Source organism: Thamnophis elegans, chromosome Z (genome assembly GCF_009769535.1).
Source record: "Thamnophis elegans isolate rThaEle1 chromosome Z, rThaEle1.pri, whole genome shotgun sequence".
NCBI classification, from domain to species: Eukaryota; Metazoa; Chordata; class Lepidosauria; order Squamata; family Colubridae; genus Thamnophis; species Thamnophis elegans.
Window position 1 is genome coordinate 100,748,905 of NC_045558.1, and position 21,777 is coordinate 100,770,681.

At 41.4% G+C, this 21,777-nt stretch overlaps 1 protein-coding gene across 4 annotated transcripts in view; it reads right to left on the reverse strand.

Moving 5' to 3' along the window:
• The window catches only part of ARHGAP23 (Rho GTPase activating protein 23), a 191,073-nt gene extending 190,487 nt beyond the window's left edge, over positions 1–586 (reverse strand). For all 4 annotated transcript variants that reach the window (XR_004256829.1, XM_032235017.1, XM_032235016.1 and 1 more), the window contains exon 1: positions 310–586. Coding sequence is in view for 3 of the 4 variants with exons in the window: in XM_032235017.1 (XP_032090908.1) it covers positions 310–399 (90 nt within the window). In the remaining variant the exon portion in view is untranslated. The remainder of the gene's footprint in view (positions 1–309) is intronic.
• Positions 587–21,777: the final 21,191 nt, after the last annotated feature.

Genomic DNA, 21,777 nt, shown 5'->3' on the forward strand with positions numbered 1-21,777 from the left:
TTAGGCACCATCTCTCTCAGCACTAGGAGCGCCGTAGCTTTCCTGGCACAGACTGAGCAGAGGAATTCCCTGCAACCAACGAATGTGCTCTCCCGCCATTCGGCCAGTATCCCCTTCTACTCTAAATCCCCAGTTCATTGCTCCCAACTTTCTTCGCCGCTCACCCCCCACCGCCCCGTTTGCCTATCCTTAATCAGTCTCCCGGTTTCCCTGTAGCCTCTTTTTCCACGTCCAGCAGTTTAATGAACTATTCGCCTCCCCCAAGCCCATTTACTCCCCCACCCCACTTGCGCTCCGAAGCCAACGCACCCGCGGGCCGCTTTCCCCATCCCGGCTCCGGCTGTCCTCGGGGCTCTTTGGCGGTGGGATCCCAACCAGACAAAAGGCGACTCCATTCATCGGGCGCGGCACTGGCCCCGACGGGGCGGACAAGCGGCCAAGTTGGCCGAGAAGGAAGCGAGAGTTGGCGGGACGGAACGCGGGCCGGCCGTGGGGGCAGTAGAAGCCACAGCCAGGCTCGGCGGAGCTCCGCTCGGTTGGGCCAGGCTGTACGGGCAGCTCCGCCTCTTCCAAGGCGGGCGGCGGTGTCGAGGGGAAGGCGAAGAGAGGAGGGAAGAGAAGGCCTGGCCGCCCACTAAGCCGCTCACAGAGAGCGAGAGGAGGAGCTGTGGGAGCGCACATGAGCAAGCGGGCTGCCCCAGATCCGGCAGCAGAGCATGGCCCGGGCGCCAGCATTAGACAGGAAAGGCTGGGAGAAAAAAGAAAGGTAGAGCGGATGAAGAGGGGAAGGGCGATCCTGAGGAGAAGGGACGATCCTGAGTTGGGAAATCATTGAGGGGAGAAGCAAGTTAGCAGGCGCCTAGGCAGTGACACCCTCCATCGTCCAGGTTAACTGTCCGGGGCCTTCCGATGCGTTATAGTACTGTAACCCCCATCCACTAGAGCGCCTTTCCTCCCTATGGGAATTGGACCTATGACGGCCCAGGCTGGAAAAAGCTTCTCCAGCTATTGAACAAACTAGGCAGAATTATAAGCCTCGAGATTTCCGAGGATTTTGAGACAGCATTGTCGAGGAATGCTGCCCAATGATGCCGTCTCTGGTGGGCGGTACTAATTGCAAAGATACCTGACAAGGGAAAATAAATGGAGAATTTCACACAGTTACGTAATGTACCTGTCTTTTAAGTCTTTGGTGTTTTTTTTTAAAGCCGCACCTGCATGTGAAACCTGAGGTAATACTGTTAGATCATAAATACTTGAGAATCTTCTCAATACAAAAGCTGAACCTCGCCTGTGTTAAAAGAGTTTCTCAAACTGAGTCTTAAAGCAATCCTGTGAATGCAGCCTCACTCTAAGGCAGACTGCAGAGGAACAGAACAGGGGCAGCTGGGGGCAGGGGGTTAGCATTGCGGGTGGAGACAGAGAGAGACAGAGAGTGTGTGTGTGTGTGTGTGTGTGGAGGAAGAATGATAGCAAGCTGTCACAGCCAGGCACAGGGATAATGACACTTTCAGGCGGGGCAGATGTAGCCTGGTACAAGCAGAGGGATGAGCCGGCATGTGCTCTATAGACTGGATGAGTTTCATCCGAAGGATGAGATCACAGGACACAGTGTAGAGTTGCAGCCAGAGCTGGTCAGTCCCAGGAAAAAAAAAAGCTGGGGGGGGGGGGAGATTGTACAAATAGAGAATGACATGTGACAGCAAACATAAGAACAGAGAGACAGGGAGAATATTTGGCTTGGGTGCTTTTCCCAATGAAAACACCAATCTTCAAATGAAGGCAGATGTAGAGAATACTTTATATTCTATTTCAAACAATCTTCAGAATATATCAAGCTTCCACAGAAGCATACTTTCGGCCACTTAGCCCACATTCCCCAGCTGCCCTCCAGGTGTGGGGATGATGTATAACGCAAAGCATCTGCAGAAGAGTGTTAGGGAAGAATGGTTTGATATGAAAAGTTCTTTGTATTGAATCTGATGTAAGCAATTTAAAAGACATTATGCAAATAGGAGTGATTAATTCCTTTCTGAGTTTTATTCCATAGTTGTCCGCTTTCCAGTTTTGGTGCCGTCTTGCTCAACTGTTATGAGAGCATAGCATGTGACCCAAAACCTCAAGTCATAGAGGACAAAGGATTGAACGGAAATCTGCTCTATAAAGCCTAGAAGAGAAAACAGTAAACCTCACCTTTTTTAAAATCCTTTTTGATTCCATCATGTTGAGCTGATCATTCTGACCAGTCTCAGTATCTCAACTCCTGGTTCTTCGGAACAATATGAATTATCTTCTAAATCTTCTAAACTCCCATCCTACCCCTGCCCTCCTCTTCTTTAACTGGATCATAGCATTTGGCTTCTATTGACGTGTGTGTGTTTGTGTTTGTGTGTGTGTGTGTGTGTGTGTGTGTAAGTACACAGAGACACACAGATAAATAGATACGGATATATATTTTTTTGTTTGTAAGTCACCCAGAGTTATCTTGTAGTAAGATGGGCGGCCAATAATTCTTGTAAATAAATTAATATACCCATCTTAATTTTATTTCAAGACTGGCTATGGGATGTAGACAGTTTGTCTTGATGGATGAATTGTATTGGAAATTAGATGAAGTGGGTCTTATGGGCCCCTTAGCATCAAAACATTAGCAATCTTAATATTTTTTTAAGTTGTCTGTGGAAGTCAAAATTGGCTGTTTGAGATAAAACAAAATACAGAGGATGAAACAAAGTTGTTACAGCATAAGCGCATAAAGATATTGTTAAATACTTCATTTATTTATATTCACAGACATATGAGTTCTCTATATTTCTGTTTCTGTGTTAGAAAGCAGTGGGGGGGGGAAGCATTCACAGAGTATGGGGTAAGGAACATATGGGAGTAGCATAACCTTTTATTTGTGCTTCTGAATGAGAAAGGCAGATTTTGAGCCTGCAAGGGCTACCTTTTCCTTAATCCTAAATCTGATGTAGCAACTTGGGAACTGGGGGGGGGGGTGAATTGAAGACAGCTGTCCACCCTGCAGCAGCCAAGAATGTTTATGCAAACACCATTCTCAGTGTTCTCTCTTTTTTTTCTTAAACTTACTAAACAATCTTTTAAAAAATAACCCACATGTCTTAATATCAGTGCATCCTGCCAGCAGGATTAGACTAAAACGGCTCTACCATACCAGGGCTTTTAACAATACAGACCTATGAGCCAAATATTTGCTGTATCTCAAACAGTGTCCCAAAAGTCTTAAAACTGCACTGAGGGTACCTTGTATATGAAGAGTTTTTAGCCAATCTAAATGGCTATGAAAATGCAAAGTGGCACAAACAGCATTTCCTCCCCTTCTTGAAAAAAAAATAGCTATTACTAGAAACACGATGTTTTTAAAGTAAATGTGTTTAGAATCAGACCTTCCAAAAAGTGCTTTACTAGATTCCTTTTCTCTGTTTTAGCATTTAGAGTCCAGTTAACACTCTTCAGCTGTGAGAAAAAGATATTCTGAAGATGTGCAGAAACATTTTGCTATGCTAATTCCCTGCAGTCTCCATGTGATAGAGGAGTCTCACAAGAGGTTCATGGACTGGAAATTTAGCATTGACTAAGATAAATATTTTGGAACTCAACTTCATAGCTGATCATTTCACTATCACATGTATTTCTAAACTTGTTTGCTTCATCAATACATACCTGTCACTTAATTTATATTCCACAATGGCAAATTGGTGTCTAATTTGGAATTACTTGATTGTAAGAACTTTCATTTGGAAGGGAACTAAGTAATAAAAGGAGAACATACGCCCTCTAGTGGCTTTCTGATACAGCACACCCCCACATGGAAAGCAAACACAGGCTGTCCTCTACTTACGTCCACGTCTTTCTATTGGACTGAATTTCTATTGCTAAACAAGGTGATGGTTAAATTAGTTGTGTCCAATTTTGCTATTGTTGTTTAGTGAATCACAGCAGTTGTTAGGTGAATTTGCAGTCTTCAAGCAAATCTGACTTTTCCCATTGACTTTGCTTGTCAGAAGCTGACTGGGAAGATTGTAAATAGCAATCACATGATTGTAACTATTGTAAATATATGTGGATTGCCAAGCACCCCAAAAAGAAGAAAGAGGGAGTGATTTCATGCAGCACTTTCTTACATCTTTGGTTGATCAAGCTAATGCAATTTTAAAAATATAATTGCCACTTTTTTTCCCCAGTGATAGTCTATGTGTTCCAAAAATTCTAAAATAGCATGGTCCCTTTACAGGAAACAGGATTAGCAAGTAGTGCATTTTTGATAGCAATGTGAGAGGTTTAATTTCCAAAGCGTTTATTATACTTCTGTAAAGGGAACAGATGTCTGAGCCCTGTGTTTTATCCAATTGAGCTTAGGAAAGCAAAGCTCCCAATTTGATGGAGCCCTAACCAAGTTATATAAACATGGGGAAGAAGGCCTGTGTTTCTGGGTGCTTAGATTGAATAGACTTCAGTTGCAGTGTAACATTAGAGAGTGTCATTTTACTTTCTCATAATTCCCCAAAACAATTCTGGCAGGGACAGTGTGAAAATCAAACTGTCAACAACCTGGGTCATAAAGCAAAGCACAAGGATGTCAAGTTTCAAAGCTAACCCAGGGGCTTAAGAATGGGGTGGGGGGGGACCTTGGCAACCGAGTATATTTTTGATATCCCCTTTTTATATATGGTAAAGCAAAGTTTAAAAATAAAAATATAGTTGTGTCACATTTAAAAATTAATGGCCAGCTTATTTCTACTTGGAGACCCCTTCTAAACATTGCTTGACGTGGAAAAAAATGAAACTTTGATTTTTGAAACTTTGAATCAGTTTTACCAATTAAATAGATTTGTTGTTATAGAAATGGCTAGTTTATACTATTATGTAAAAGTAAAAAGTTGAGGTTTGATGTTAATTACTTATTCTACTGCACTAAGGAGAGTCAGAAGTCAATGCCTTTTTTTCTTTTTTCCCTTTGCTTTCCCCCATTTTTCCTTTGCCTAAGTTCCCTACTATTTACTTTTGTATTTTCTTTCTATGCTTTATTATAAAACTAATAAAAATGGTTAAAACAAAAAATATATGGCCAGCCTCCACGTGTGAACATATATATTCCTTGCAAAGCAATAAAAGCCAACTGCTGCATTTGCATATGGAATTAATGTATTGCTATACTCCCCAAGAGAAAGAATGTTCAAGACAGAAAAACAACTTTTCATACATAAACCATCAGACAAGAGAGGAAATATACATCAGATAATTGTAAAGAGACCAATTTCATACATTCCCAATTTTAAAACTGTTGAAAAGTGGCTATGTGAAACATAGAACTGAAGAATTTTGTAAAAGAAAATGCTCTATAGTTTAATCATCCAAAGACCATATCATGAGACTCTATTACCACCCCATACTTCCCTCTTTCTTCAAGAACATTCACAAAGTATTATATATTTTCAAAATTGAGACTCAGTTTGATATACTTATGTTGCTGGCTTAGAAACCAGAAGATTGTGATTTCTAATTCTGCCTTAGGCATATAAAACTGGCTGGTTGACTTTGAGCCAGTCACTCTCTTGCATCCCATTTATCTCATAAGTTCATTGTGTGGGAAAGTAGGAGAAAGGAATATTGCCATGTTCACCAGCTTGAATTATATATGAAAAATAAGGAGGATAATAATCTTAAAAAATGTCTTGGTCAAAGAAATTCAGGGAGGCTTTTTAAAATGTTATTTTGATAAAAACTAGCATCAGTAGATACCTTAGATGACATCCAAACAAAGCAGTTTTAAAAATTACTTAAGTATTAAGAAATAAAATTCAACCTTAGCAGACTAAATTGTTATTATAATATTTAAATCCCCTTTGAAGAATAAGTTCCCTGTTACATCACGGAAAAATACAAAAATACAAAAGACTGCTAAACTGACATTTAAATTCTTCAGTATTACTCTTTCATAGAAGCAGGTTCAGGAAACCAGAAATATTATATAAGGTGTATCATATTTCCTTTCAGAGCAGTATCTGCAGATTTCAGTAATATATGCATAGAGAACAGTGCTGAAGACTAGACATGAATAATATATACTGTTCAAAATTCTTAAATAAATTCAAGAATTCTTGTCATTAGTTCAAAAGTCTGTCTTATAATGTTCTCAGTCTCTATAGATCAGGCAAAATTCCATAATCAGAACATGACAAAAACAGCTAGCTTATTTGTTATTTGTAGGATCGAGTAAAGGATCTACTGGATTACACAGAAAAAGTTTCAACTGTGTTTCTCAAACGTTTTCCGAAAGTCACCACAGTAGCTGTAACAATGAACTGTATAGTTTACTTACCTATTAGGGAAAACCTTTTTAAAAAAATGAAAACAGGTATTTTATTTCAAATACTGTAAGCTGCTTTGGGTTTTTTGCATTTTAATTACATGAGTTGCTCTCAACTAAACAAGGTTTTGTATTCAGTTTAGATTTCCTTTTGAATAAGACTTTAACTAGCAATAAGATTTTGATCTCAATTTAGCTTTTATTAAACATTTAAAAATGGAAGCTCCCTCCCCACCCCCTCCACACCACCTTTTAAACGTCTAAGTTGATATCTATCACATCAGAGGCCAGTGAATTCCATAATTACAGAATGCAGGATAGGGGCTAAAATGGTTGAAGACATTTTTATTTTTAAAATACATGTAGAAAAGATCAGATTCCAAGTAACAATGCCAGTAAAATCCAAACAGTTTTTGGGTATTTTTTGCTGTAAATAAAAAAAAAATCGTATAATTTTCGTAGAATATTTTTTCAGACAGAAATCCAAACAGATTTTTGGTATCTTTTGCTTTAAATTAAAAAAAAACCATATAATTTTCATAGAATATTTTTTCAGACAGATTTCTCCAGATCTAGCCTAGGTACCAGATATGTTTGTTATGAGCAAAGAAACTAAAGAATATACTGAATCTTAGAATTAAGTCAAAGGAAACACTCAACCTTAAATTCTCATCTTCATATCTTTTTCTAAAATGATTGTGATCATTGTAAGAGGGCTAGAAAAATTGAGGCCTGGGAAAAATTATCCTAAACAGGAGGTATGATGTCAAAATAACATATGATTTCATATATTAGCATAGCATAAATGACACAATTATAATATAATGTTCCCAATATCTGTTGCAAAGTCATAACTTGCAGCATTTACATGATAATGTCATAACGCTTATCATTATTTACTATAACTATCATTATTATTTACTTCATGGATGTCTAACTGTTTAAGAGACTGGAGAGCCATAACTTACAAGTGTATATGATTAAAAAAACACAACAAACACAACAAACACACACACACACAAACACACAGATACACATTCATACTGTACTTAGCATTTTTATTTACTTTCTTTAAGCAAAACAGAATAAAATTTACAACAAGGTAGTTGAAAGATTCAAAGTTACCCTAGATCCTTTCTTCATCTAATTTCAATACAACTCATCATCATCATCATCATCATCATCATCAAGGCCAGGTAAGGGCCACAATGAAATCTAATATGGTAAGCTGTAGAATGTCTTTTAAATTATGACTGGTTCTGAATAAGCATACACTCACTTCCCAAACAATGGAATAAATAGTAATTGGAAAAGGAGAGAAAATAATTGGGCAAATTTGCAGGATAAAGCAACCACACTACCCTACCAGAGGTGGGTTCATACTGGTTCGGACTGGTTCGGGTGAACCAGTAGTAAAAATCAGGCCTGGCTCTCCAAACCGGTAGGATCGGCAAGCTAGCCACGCCCCTGAACCAGGCCACCACCCCTTCCGGGTTAGCTTTAAATTCCACCCCACACCGCCTGAGAAAAGGTCCTTTATTTTTTCACTCGCACTGGGGAGTGTCGTGGTCTCTGCCCTTAACTGCTTTTTCTGGCTCGGGGAGAGGCACCTCGGCCAAGCCGGGTTCTCTCTCTCTTCAGTTACAGAGGGAAGAGATGGGGAGGCTACTGGGCGGGCGGCCAGGAAGGGCACGTCAAGTCCTGACTCCTGTCCCATCTCATCCTGTCCCCTCAGCTCCTGCAGGGAGCAGCTTTGCCAAGCCACCCTGGGATCGCCCTGAGGAAAAATCCCAGCAGTGGCAGCAAAGCAATACAGCAAAGGGTGCTCCTGAGGCCATTGCCAGTGGCAAGGATATGCTTCCCTCACTCACTCTAAGCAGACCCCCTCCAGGCTTGAGAGATGCCAGCCGGGGCAACCCCCATGCCATTGAGAGCCACAGCTGGCTCGGAGCATTGGTTCTTCCAGGCCTCATTGCCTTTGCTGCCATTTTGTCCTGGCTGGGACCAGATGGTTTTTCCCTGCTAGGGCTGGAAGTAGTCGCCATTAAGTCCTCACAGCAATTAGCTGCTTTGCCTTCCGCAAAGTAGGCAGCCGCGGCAGCACCCTCAGAGCTCCAGATTTGTTGCCATTGAGGGAAAAGCCGACAGAAAGTTGTGGACCTCTGCAGTGCCTGTAAAAGGACCAGCAGAAGCTCCCTCTTGGCAGCAGAAATCAAAAGCAGCCGCTTTCTTGGTCAGGCATGTCAAAGGGACAGATGGGGCAAAGGGGCAGGCAGCACCCAGTTGGAAAACCTCTCCACTTGCAAACTACAGCAAAACAGATCTGGCTGGGGAGGGGAAGGGTGCAGAGAGGAGAGGGATTGGCTGAAGACCTCTCCATCCCCAACCCCAAAGCTGATCTTTTTTTCACTATGGTTTGCATGCCTAGGGGTTTTTATGGGGATTTTGTATGCATGCATGTTCCATCCGTATGTGTGAATATAATGGACACACACGAGCAACTTTACAGAGAGAGATGCATGGAGTCGCTTGGGTTGCTTTGTCGTGCTGTTACTTGGTCCAGATATTTCAGGAATACCATCCAATATTGCAACTAAGCCACAATAGGAGGAATCTGGGGTGGGGTGGGGCTGATACGTGTGACTGCAGGGCACAAGTGCGCATGTGCAATCTGGGCTCTGCAATTTTTCATGGCCCCTGCTGCACCTGAGGGTGTATTAGTGGGTTGCAGCCAGTTCCTCCTTCTCCTTTGTCCCAAGCCAGGATCGGGTGAATTTTCCTCCCTCCCTCCCACCCTGCTTGCACAGTCCAGCACCTCGCCTGCATTTTTTCCTATCTCCCACCCTTTCCTTCCCGTTGTCTCCCCCTCCACTCGCCCACCGGATTTATAAACACAGGCGTGGCCTCCGGGCTGCAAAGTTGAATGATTCAATTCCTTCCAGGAAACTTATGGCTTTTCCACACCTTAAATCCTCTGGTGGTCTATTTTTTGGGGGGGGGAGTCCCCTCTCTTCCCTCCTTCCCTCTGTCAGCGTCCCAAAACTTTTCGTTACCATTTCGATGGGCGTGACTGGGGGTGTGTGTCATGTGACTGAGTGTGCATGAGTGATGTCAAGTTGGCCATGCCCACTCAGTCACATGCCCCCCAACCAAGCCACACCCACAGAACCATTAGTAAAAAAAAATTGAAACCTACCCCTGTAACCTATCACTTTCCTTGGTGTGCTTGGGCCTATCCACAATTTTGTCCTTCCGGTCTTGCCTGCTAGAAATACAAAGATATCACAAATATCTTGCAAATACCATTTTGCAGATAGTAGATAGTCCTGGCAAAAACGGTGTCAAACGGATGAGTGTAAGCAAAGCCATTACTCTTTTTATCAGGTCAGAAACATTGGGACAGATGGTATTAGTAGACAAACTATCTCCCTCTTCTCAGATGAGGGGGGGGAAGGTAATCAGGCTGGGAACCATCACCGCAACCTCTGATATTTAAATCTTCCTACAAATCATCTCTGAACCTTCTTGACTGAGCCCTAAATACATTGTCAGAAGATGAGAGTGGATCAGCCGCTCCATTTACTCAACAGGGTAGCTCCCCCACCAGTTTCAACAAGGGAAGCAAAGATGGTCATTCGTGAGCCCTGATTATTTATTGAATTTATACCCTGCCTTTCAGCTAAAAACAGCAGCTCTTAAGAAAAGCTTCTAGTTATAAATAGTGAAAACATATTTAGTTGTTTAGAAAGACAATTTAAAACATACTCTCCAGGAAGATGCCACTCGACCATTGATAGCACAACTCAACAATAACAGCTAAAATGTCAATATCTGCCTAAAGAATTGTATGTTCGTTTGCCAGCCATACTGTAATCACATGTTTTTCAAACTATAACAGATAATAGGAGGAAGATAATCTGACTTTCCTGGGTCCTTAATATGCCCATTGGAGAGCTCAGAGTCTGCCAAATGTCCAAAAATGCAATGCCCAAGGTTACACTATCCCTGTGTTTTACATGCATCTGAGCCAAGAACAGAGAAAACTAAGAAATAAAATAATGTTCCAGAAGAAGCAACAGAGTTTTGGAAATGTACATATGCATTTAAAGGAAAAGTACCTATGCTGGGAGGATCTAAGGCAACCTGGAAATCACCAGCTAAATCCAGCCTTGATGAGAATAATTTTGAAAAGGATTACTAAGAGCTGAGGGTCAGATCAGTAGCAATCTTGGCTAAATAAGAGAAAGGAGGACTTAGCTTGACAGCAGCTCCGGGTGGAGCGTGCAGTGTGGTCTTTTTAAACTGCAGACAGAAGGCAGGCACTGATTAAAGCTCACAAATATTATACAGTGACCTATATTTTGGAGAGCCTTTTTGTCCTAACTAAAATTATCATTGGTTAATGCTCTCTGTTTACCATTCATATGCAACCTGTGCAAAGGATGAGAAAAAAGAGACAAGATGATGTTAATTATAACAATTATTGTTAAAGTAATGATCTTTCAGGTGTATTAGCACAAGCATATGTAGAAGAATTGACGAAGAAATGTAAAGGCATCAACATCACCACATCAACCAAGCAAGAGTTTGTAGTAGATTTAGATGCAGAAGATGTGGGCAGAGATCATCAGCAATGGATCTTAGTTAAAAGGTTCATTATTAATTTTAATGGAACATTAGGGTCAGAAAGGGGACTATACAATATTAAATTAATAAAGGGTATACCATCAGAACCAGGATAATCTGCAAATTCAACATGGGAAGAAAACAGGATACGAGACAACGTGAATTAGCTTAATAAAAGTTTATAGAATCAAATCAAATGCCAGATCCACAGACTTTTTTTTTTAAGGGAAAGTATTATATAGTATTATATATATTTAAAGTCACAACCCCTGGTATGCCCAAATATGGGAGGAAGGTCACACTTCCACTCTCTGTCTTCGGCTCGTCACAAGAGACCATTCAGACAGAAACCCAATATTTTTTACTGTTGCCTTTTTGTTAGTGTTACTGTTACTGTTATTTATCAGCATAAATATTTTATATATATATATATATATATATATATATATATATATATATATATATATATATATATATATATATATATATATATATATATATAATTAAGGGCAGTGGTGTCTCAGTGGCTAAGACACTGAGCTTGTCAATCAGAAAGGTCGGCAGTTTGACAATTCAAATCCCTAGTGCTGTGTAATGGAGTGAGCTCTTGTTACTTGTCCCAGCTTTTGCCAACCTAGCAGTTCAAAAGCATGTAAAAATGCAAGTAGAAAAATAGAGATCACCTTTGTTGGGAAAGTAACAGCGTCCCGTGCACCTTTGGCATTTAGTCATGCCAGCCACAGGACCATGGATACATCTTCAGACAGCGCTGACTCTTGGGGTTTGAAGGAAATGAGTTCCGCCCCCTAGAGTCAGGAACACATATGTGTGAGGGAAACTTTTACCTTTATCTATCTATCTATCTATCTATCTATCTATCTATCTCTCTCTCTCTCTCTCTCTCTCTCTCTCTCTCTCTCTCTCTCTCTCTCTCTCTCTATCTATCTATCTATCTATCTATCTATCTATATAATATATATATATATATATATATATATATATATATATATATATATATATATATATATATATATATATATATTTATGATGAGGACGATTACCTTGCATGAAAAGGAATACTTTGCCTCAAGGATAAACATGTTACAGGCCGCACAGTCATCGGGCAGAACCAGGAAATCAGATGTCAATGAAACCAATATACCTTTGGGCACAATCTTTTCTAGTTTATCGACTTTATGGTTTTAAAATAGTATTTTAATTAAAATACATGAATAATCGGAAAATTGGCTATTGTAAATCAATGTCAGCTTTTAGCAACAAAAATACCTCTGGGCCTCACATAATCCTGCTGTTTGCCTCACAAGATAGGCAAGATCAGGAAGCTGATTCCAGAGAGAGACTATAATAACGGAATCCTACAATCTGATTGTACTTTTCCTCCCTTCTCTTTTAAGTCCCAGAGCCAGAGAGGAGCCACCCTGAGACTCTTCTTAACACTATCTTCCTTCCCTGGACTTCAGGAATGCTTCTGTTCTTTTTGTTTACATAAGAAAAATTTCTGAATATTTGCTTTAAACCATTTTCATACTTTCTGCACCTGCACAGCAGAGGTGGGTTGCCAATTTTTCTACTACCGATTCGGGCACGCTCCCACATGGATGCTCTTCTCATGTGCAGAAGTGTCCGGGTGGGTGGGCGGAGCCTCCTGCCATTGCTACTACCGGTTCGCCCAATCCGGCCCGAACTGGGAGCAACCGACTTCTGCTGCTCAGGCTACTTTTAGTAAAGAAAATAGTGAGTTATTTTAGCCTGCTGTTTTGCATGGAAACAATCCAGTGTTTTTTTAGAACTTATTCTGTAGGTGTGGCCTGTTTTGTGTTAGTGGCTTGGCGATCATGTGACTGGATGGGAGTGGCTTGGTGGTCGTGTGACCAGGTAAGCATGGCCAACTTGGAAAATGTGCTGAAACTCACTTAACAACGCTCTTGCTTAGCAACCAAAATTGTGGGCTTAATTGTGGTCATAAATTCTCTTTCTTTCTCTTTTCTTTCTTTCTTTCTTTCTTTCTTTCTTTCTTTCCTTCCTTCATTCCTTTTGTCTTTCTCCCTTTTTACTTTCTTTCATCTCCCACTTTCTTTTTCTTTCTTTTTCCTTTCTTTCTTTTTTCTTTCTCTTTTTTCTCTCGCTCTCCCTCCATTCCTTCCTTCCTTCCTTCCTTCCTTTCTTGTGTGTATCTCTCCTACTTTCTTTCTTTCTCCCTTTCTTTCTCTCTTACTTTCTCTCTTTTTCTCTCTCTCCCCCCTCTCTCTGTCTTATATTTTTTTGAACCCCAAAATAAGCACTTTGCCTTATTTTGGGGGAGATCTTACTATTTTGGGGCGCAATTTGGGGGGGTGGCAGGTGGGGAGGGGGAGAAGCGAGACGCGCATTTTATCTGACTTCCAGCTCCATCAATTGCAAGAAACCCGACGGAGATGGAAGTCAAGCAAGATGCGCATCTTGCTTCTCCCATGCCCCACCCCGCCCCACCTGCCACCCCAAAGTTGCATCCATAAAGGGGCGAGGGGCCCTTTTAAACCCTGCCATTCCCGCAAGGGGGGGGAGAAGAGATGGCAAGAATCGTGGCTGTTTTTGCAGCGATTGAGGCTGCAAACCAGCAGGAAACCCCACGCGCCTTGCACCCCCTTCAAGAACAATCTTACCTCAATCAGTTGCCAAGAGTTTGGCCCCAATTGAGCCTCCTTGGGGTGGAACCTGCAGCCTAGCGCTTGAGAGGGTCTTGTGGGGGAAGTCCCTTTATGCAACCCAGACTCTCTTTCAAGTGGATAGGAAGCTCCCTCCTACCATGAAGCTGGCTGGTTGAAAATCAGGCATTGCCTGCAATTCTTGTTACTGTTGGAGGCTGCATGTTGCAAAGAACGGAACAAGGTGATGGGGGGTAAGGATGGAGGACAAAGTAAGGCAGGAGCTACAGAGCTGCCCCAAGGTCCCACACTGGCTTACCTGAAGGCCCTTCAACCAGGATAACCATGCCAAACTCTCCCCCCTCCCTAGGGGAGCCACATCCCTTCACAAACCTGCTTTCCAGCTCTGTTCTCCACTGCATGTTCAGGACAAGAAAATTAGTCTGTGTGACCATGGTAAAAAAAATACCAGAAATTCAGACTTTCCAACATCGCAAAAAAAAAAGTCTCGCAAAGTTGGAAGTAGTACCACAGACCACTTTTCTTGCCCTGCATAGCCAAGGTGGCGCAGTGGTTAAATGCAGCACTGCAGGCTACTTCAGCTGACTGCAGTTCTGCAGTTCGGCTGTTCAAATCTCACCGGCTCAGGGTTGACTCAGCCTTCCATCCTTCCGAGGTGGGTAAAATGAGGACCCGGATTGTTGTTGGGGGCAATATGCTGACTCTGTAAACCGCTTAGAGAGGGCTGAAAGCCCTATGAAGCGGTATATAAGTCTAACTGCTATTGCTATTGCTAGTTGAGAATGGAGCAGGTAACCAGGTCAGTGAAGGGATGTGGCTGCCTTGGGAGGGGTGGGGAGTGAGGGACCTGTGTGTGTTTGTGTGTGTGAGAAGCGGGGAGGCGGAGAGAACATTGCTGCCAGTCCTGGATAACTCTCTGAAGTTGGATCGGATTTCTCTCTCTCTCTCTCGATCTCTCTCTCTCTCTCTCTCTCACTCACACACACACACACACACACACACACACACACACACACACCATTCTTTCTTTGGGATAACAGCACAGACGCCCCTCTCAGGATTGCAAGGCTGAAGGCTTTGGATTTAGCCTTTTGAGGATGCTTTTTTGATGCTGCGATCCCAGTAAAGAACAATCGGCAGGAAAAGGGGGTGGATTTTCCTGCAGCCTGCCCTTTCTTTGGAATCGAAGCACAGATGCCCCACCCAAGATTGCAAAGCTGAAGGCTTTGGATTGAGCCTTTTGGGGATGTGTTTCTGGTGCTACAATCCCACGTACAGAACAATCGGCAGGAAAAGGGGATGGATTTTCCTGCAGCCTGTCCTTTCTCCCTTCTCTTTGATAGCCACCTGGTTTCCAGTGGGGGTGGAGGAAAATCCATGCGTTTTTTGCCCCTCTGCATGGATTCCCCCCCCTTCCCATTGGAAATGAGGCAGCCGTCAAAGAGAAGGGAGCAACAGCCGAATCCTTGCCTCCTGTTCCTTCTTCGGCTGTTGGACAAGACCAAAGGGAGCACGCTGTTCCCTTCTTTTTGACAGCCGCCTGGTTTCCAATGTGGGGGAATCCATGCAGAGGGAGGGGAAACGCATGAATTTCTTCCCCAGCCCCACTGGAAACCAGGCAGCTGTCAAAGAGAAGGGAATGCGTACCACGTGGTCTTCTCCCAGTCCTCCGTTCCAGCAAAGTGGGTGGGTGGGGCAAGCCTGGTGTGGACAGGCGAGGCAAGTGAGTGAGTGGTGACTGGGCTGGCAGTGGGAGCGAGCAGGGGGAGCAGGCCAGGGGAGGGAGCGTTCTGGTACGGGGCCTCTGGAAGTTCAGGTATGGGAAGGCACGCTAAATTTCACTAACCGGTAAGCCCATACCAGTGTGTACTGGCTGAAACCACCCCTGAAACAGTCCCACCTGTTCAGAAAAAACAGCAACACCAAAAGTGGAAGAGAGCTATCTAGGGGACTAGAAGAGGGGATAGGGAAGATGAAAGGTTGCCTTCTGGTGACTGGGTCTTTTGTGACTGGCTGTAGCTGCAATCATGGTAGCCATTTTGTGAGAGCATCTGTGACATCAGACTTCTAAAGGTGTCCATTGGTATAAAAGATGTTTAATTTTGCTGTGGAGTCTTTATACAATAGATCTACTATGTCCAAAAATTAGTTTGTGAAAAGTTATAGCTATAGCATAAGAATCATTTAAATTTAAACACCTTGTGTTCACAGAATGCCGTAAGTAGAGGCACAGCAGGTTTCATCTTAGCAATGTTATTGGCTTTATTCAAATCACAACGGAAAAGGAAATAGCTAAATCTGATATTTCCCTTCCTCTTACTTTTTTGTTCAGATCTATCATGACAGACATCTTATTTTACAGATTATTGTATGATTTCTCTGGTTCAGGCCATACTGCATTGTTAATATAAATTAGGAAAAACTACTACTTAATTCTAAGTGTGTGGCTGAGACAATGTTGATCAGAGTGGTGAGGAAATGTCTATCTGTATTTACTCAGAGCTATTTTTATTATTAAGGTAATGCAGGGGTAAAATTCAGCAGGTTCTGGAGAACCAGTAGCGGAAATTTTGGAGTAGTTTGGAGAACTGGCAAATACCACCTCTGGCTGGCCCCAGAGTGGGGTGGGAGTGGAGATTTTTGCAGTATCCTTCCCCTGCCACACTCACCAAGCCACGCCCACAGAACCAGAGTAAAAAAATTAATTTCACCACTGGGGTAGCGGCTTTTTTTTACATTGTATTAGCATGAGAGTTAGTTACACATGTGAAAAGAGGTATGTCTTTTCATCTATCTACCCTCTCTCCCATTACCAACAGACAACTCTCTTCATGGGGGGGGGGAACCAGAACTGCCCAAATTTGATTATAATTTTCTCATCTGAAAGTAGGTCACTCAGGAAATCACACTTAAGACTCAAAGGCACGAGACCTAAATTTGGGCAGTTCCTATTCCGATTGCATTTGACAAGTGCCCTTATAAATCTCTATCAGAAATTTCTTTCTCTTCTGCCAACTCTAAATAACTTTTGGCAATTGTTCAAGAGAGACCTTTCTAAGTGGATCTTCTTAGTTCTGCAACATCTTTCTGAGATAAAGCTCACTCCAGCTTTAATTGAATTTTCATCAGCATTTTTACTTTGCTAAGTCCTTGGCTAAGAAGTTGGTATGGCCAAAAAAAAGTGAGGTATTGTTTTAACCAGTCAGTTTCATAGATGTATTGACTTGTATTTTGAACATTTTAATACCTGTGTCACTGCTAATTTGTGGTTTTAAATTACAATGTCTTTGCACTGGTGCTGCTAGCCAACTCATATATACTTGCATCATGCAATATAAAAAACACATATTAAAAAATCAAGATTATGTGCTTATGATACAAAGGAGATACTATTTTGAGCAGGCAAAAGGGCCACTTTTTTAGCCACCTTCCAGCAGAGGGAATCTCTGCTGCCTGCCTAGAACCCAGGAAAACAGAATGTGTAGGAAGATAAAGATGCTAGAGGTTCACTTTCTTCAAAGTGCCTCCAGGTGTTTTATATTAAAAATTTCCTAGGCTTCATAGACTTTGGCTAAGAAGACTGGATGTTGATTTGCCAGAAAATCTGAAGGGTGCCAGGGAGAATCTTGGATGGGTTTCTTCCACCAATGCTTTCTAGTGGATTTCCCAGAATTCAGAAGCCAATATGACCATCTTTGAAAATTCTAAAGTTCTCCCATGGGCTGAATGTCAAGAAGAGGAAGGAAGGTGCTAACACATCAGTCATACGGTCACATTCCAAGATTCAGGTGTCTCATATAATAAACTTTCATTCCAACAGTATAACTCAGATCAGCCTCTTACCTGGTGACCTTCAGAAATGTTGACCAACAACTCACCTGAAGCATGTTGGGAATTATAATCCAAAACATCTCTAGTTTAGAACTAGGGATCCTGACAAGTTATCCAATCAATCCCAGAGTCTTGATTGGAAAGAGCTATCCAAGGTTATTTAATGTAACTCTAAAAAAGAGAGAGAACAGATGTGCCAGCAAAAAAACCCCAGATGTGCCAGGATAGAGAGCAGTATTAATCTTCTTAAGGGCATACATTTGGCTTGATTGTTTTCAAATAGCAAATGTCCTGTCATTTTAAATAAATATATGGCATATGCCAAAGCACATTACTAGCTTCTATATACTCTAGTTTTTCTTGTTATTTTTTTAAATAAGAATTCCACTCAGCACCTGCAGCTCTTAACACATGTGATAGGTAATTGAAGACCAGTACTGTGTTTGTGAAGAAAAAATTAAGTCAGAACAGCAGATATCTAAGTGGAGGTGCCACCAGAGACCATTCTGTGGCATTTCTGTGCCCTGGCCATTAACATTTTGTGATCAGCTACAGTCATTGTGGTTGCATTTTATGAATAGGCATTTGAATATGATGCCCTCTTCAAACACACTCCCAAAACTTGTCTGCCCCATCTCAGAGAAAAACTGTACTTGCATCCAGTCCTAGCATATTATTTTGAAAGTTGGGAATAAGAAGTGGGGGCAAGGCATAGGAAAGATTACTCCATAAAGGATTGCTCTGCTGTACAACTGGTAGAAGCCCAGCTCTTACTATTCAACAAGTCACACCTCAATAATAAGTCTTTCTAATGTGACTCAAGGGACATGGTGGCTCAGGGGCTAAGACACTGAGCTTGTCCATCAGAAAGGTTGGCAGTTCAGCAGTTCAAATCCCTAGTGCCGCTTAACGGAGTGAGTTCCCATTACTTGTTCTAGCTTCTGCCAACCTACCAGCTCAAAAGCATGTAAAAATGCAAGTAGAAAAATAGGGACCACTTTGGTGGGAAGGTAACAGCATTCCAAGTGCCTTTGGCATTTAGTCATGCCAGCCACATGACCACAGAGATGGCTGGCTCGTTGGCTTTGAAACAGAGATGAGCACCACCCTCTAGAGTCAGGAACAACTAGCACATATGTGCGAGGGGAACTTTTACCTTTAATCTGACTCCCCATATTGCTGAACATTGCCAGGCCTATTTCCTTTGTGCCCACAGCCTATAGACAGAAGCAATTCATATAATAGCTATATTTGGGAACTAGAAAAGATTGTTGGAGAACATATCTGGCCACTCTCCAAGATGTTCCTTCCAACATCTTTATTTCTTGGGGTGAAAAACCTGTGGGTACTTGAGGACAGGAATAAAAGGCTCCACCTTGAAGAGTAGAAAGAAAGCATCAGGAACATGAGGAAATAGAAACATTAGGAGCCAGTGCTACAGTATTCTTACATTACAAACTTATCAAAATAATAATTCAGTGAGGATGAATTGAAAGGCAGAAAAAAGAAGCATGGGGATAGGGATTACATTACGTGAGTAGTGAGAAGGGTACTGAAAGTGTGTAGCCATTGCAATATTAGACAAAGGAGGTAGCCAATTCCTGAAATTTAAACTGGAAGGAAGGGAAGAAAATAAGTGATGTTAAGCCAAAAGAAGCTGGAAAGCAGACAGATTCTTCAAACCACAATGATTTGTATCTTCAAGGACACCAAATGAATTTGAAAATCAATGGCAAATAAGTAATTCGGGATATTTGTATGAGATGACAGGATTGTTGGGTTGGAAACAGAAACCAGCACTGACACCAACCCAACTTAGCCTCCAAGCCAACATTCAGAGTCCAATGCCATATGCAACATATAGAGCCAGATTTTATGGTGCTTATAGTAAAATACAACAATTAAAATACAACAATTAAAATGTCAATTTTTAAATAGGCATGCTCCATCCTTTTCCCAGCCTGAGACCCTCCACAACTCTCAGTCTGCACCAGGCTGAGAAGAAAACTTGGAACCGATGCTTAGAAGAAGGATAAGTTTGAATCCACCAAGATCTCTCTGGGAGCAAATAGCAAAATATTTTCCTCTTAAGTCTGTGTATTCTTTGTGCAACTGGGATTTCAGGCCAGTGTGGAGCAGTGGGAGCGGTGTGTATCTCAGATGTTTCAGTGATTAAAACTTTGCTCAATTACAGCTGCTCATTTTACCAGGAGATATTATCAAGCTGCAGACTTCTTGTTTATTAACTACAGTTAAACAGATGCTCTCCAGGAAGTCAGTAGAAATGTAACTCAATACAGCATATCTCTTCTGCAAAGCAAACTTCTTCCGCCCAAAAGTTATAGTGTTTGAGTGTGAATATGTATGTATACACACATACACACACATATTACATACATACATATATATACATATGGGAAAAATATTACAGTCAAATTAATCATTAGGACTGATTTTTCAGGAAAACTCCAGGAGCAATAACAAGTTATTTAACGAATAGGAAGAAATTATTTACAAAAAATGTACTTTTTTCTTCACTATAGAACTAGGACATGGAGAACGCACATTTTAACAGAGTGTGTGCATGGTCAAGGACTCGAATCCTCAGAATTTAACATGAAAATTGGAAGATTGGAATATCCACTTAATCTCAGCAGAATTTATGTTTGCTTAAAACATAGATATTTCTAGTTCTCATAGGTGGTTGAAAAAATGTTTTCAAAGAGAAGTAACTTTGAGGTGGGGGATTCTGAACAGGATTTCCAGCATTGGTGGGATATTTCAGCACCTTGAATAGCTCCTTCTCTTGTTACACTTGATTGACATGTGCAGAATAAATTACATGAAAAAAGCAAACTATTGCAACTTTGCTTTTTATATACCTGAATGGTTTAATTATTTGTTACAACTATTTTACTTTTTAAAAGTTTCAGGCATTATATTACCAGAATATGACTGAGTATATGCTGCCCAACACACACACACACACACACACACATAAAACACACACACACATGAAACAACTCAATACAATAGCAGAGTTGGAAGGGATCTTGGAGGTCTTCTAGACCAACCCCTGTTCTAACTGTCAGGAAATTTCTCCTCAGTTCTGTGTTGCTTCTCTCCTTGATTAGTTTCCACCCATTGCTTGTTGTTGCTCTTCTCTGCACTCTTTCTAGAGTCTCCACATATTTTCTACATTGTAGTGACCAAAACTGAACGCAGTATTCTAAGTGTAGCCTTACCAAGGCATTATAACACTTCATGTGATCTTGATTGTATCCCTCTGTTTATGCAGCCTAGAACTGTGTTGGTTTTTTTGGCAGCTGCTGCACACTGCTGGCTCACATTTAAATGGTTGTCCACTAAGACTCCAAGATCCCTCTCACAGTTACTACTATTGAGGAAGGTACCACCTATACTGTACCTATGCATTTCATTTTTGTTGCCTAAATGTAGAACCTTAGTCTTTTCCCCATTGAATTTCATTTTATTAGATAGTGCCCAATGTTCAAGTTTGTCAAGATCCTTCTGTATCTTTATCTTCTGGAGTATTGGCTATTCCTGCCAGCTTGGTGTCATCTGCAGATTTGGTGAGTTCCCCATTTATTCCCTCATCCAAATCATTGATGAAGATGTTGAAGAGTGCTGGGCCCAAAACAGAGCCTTGGGGTACTCCACTGCATACTTCCCTCCATGAAGATGCAGTTCCATTGAGGACTACACGTTGAGTGCGGTTGGTCAGCCAGTTATGAATCCATCTGGTGGTGATGCTGTCTAACCCACATTCTTCTACTTTATCTAGTAGTAGGTTATGGTCTACCTTATCAAATGCCTTACTGAAGTCCAAGTAAACTATATTGACGGCATTCCTCTGGCCACTAATTTTGTCATATTATCAAAGAATGCAATAAGATTAGTCTGGCATGATCTGTTTTTGACAAACCCATGTTGGCTTTTGGCTATTACTTTGTTTAATTATAGGTGTTCACTAATTCGTTGCTTGATTATCTTTTCCAGAATCTGCCAACTTCTGATGGGCACTTTTACTATCCTTTTTTCTAACTTCTCCCAATTTAGCTGGGCTGCATCCAGTCACCATCTCCTGCAGCCAACGTCAAAAATATAAGCCATTATTCAACATTTGGCAGTCATCATTTCCTCATTAAGAAGAAAACTCTTCTTCAAATCACACTTAGTCCCAAATAATTACACAGACTTGTCCATCCAGGTGTCTTGGCAAAAAGAGGGCTTCTATTTTCTATTAAGTTATTTGAAAATTGCCTTTTCTTCAATCCAGCCCACAACTGTAATGAGAGTTTC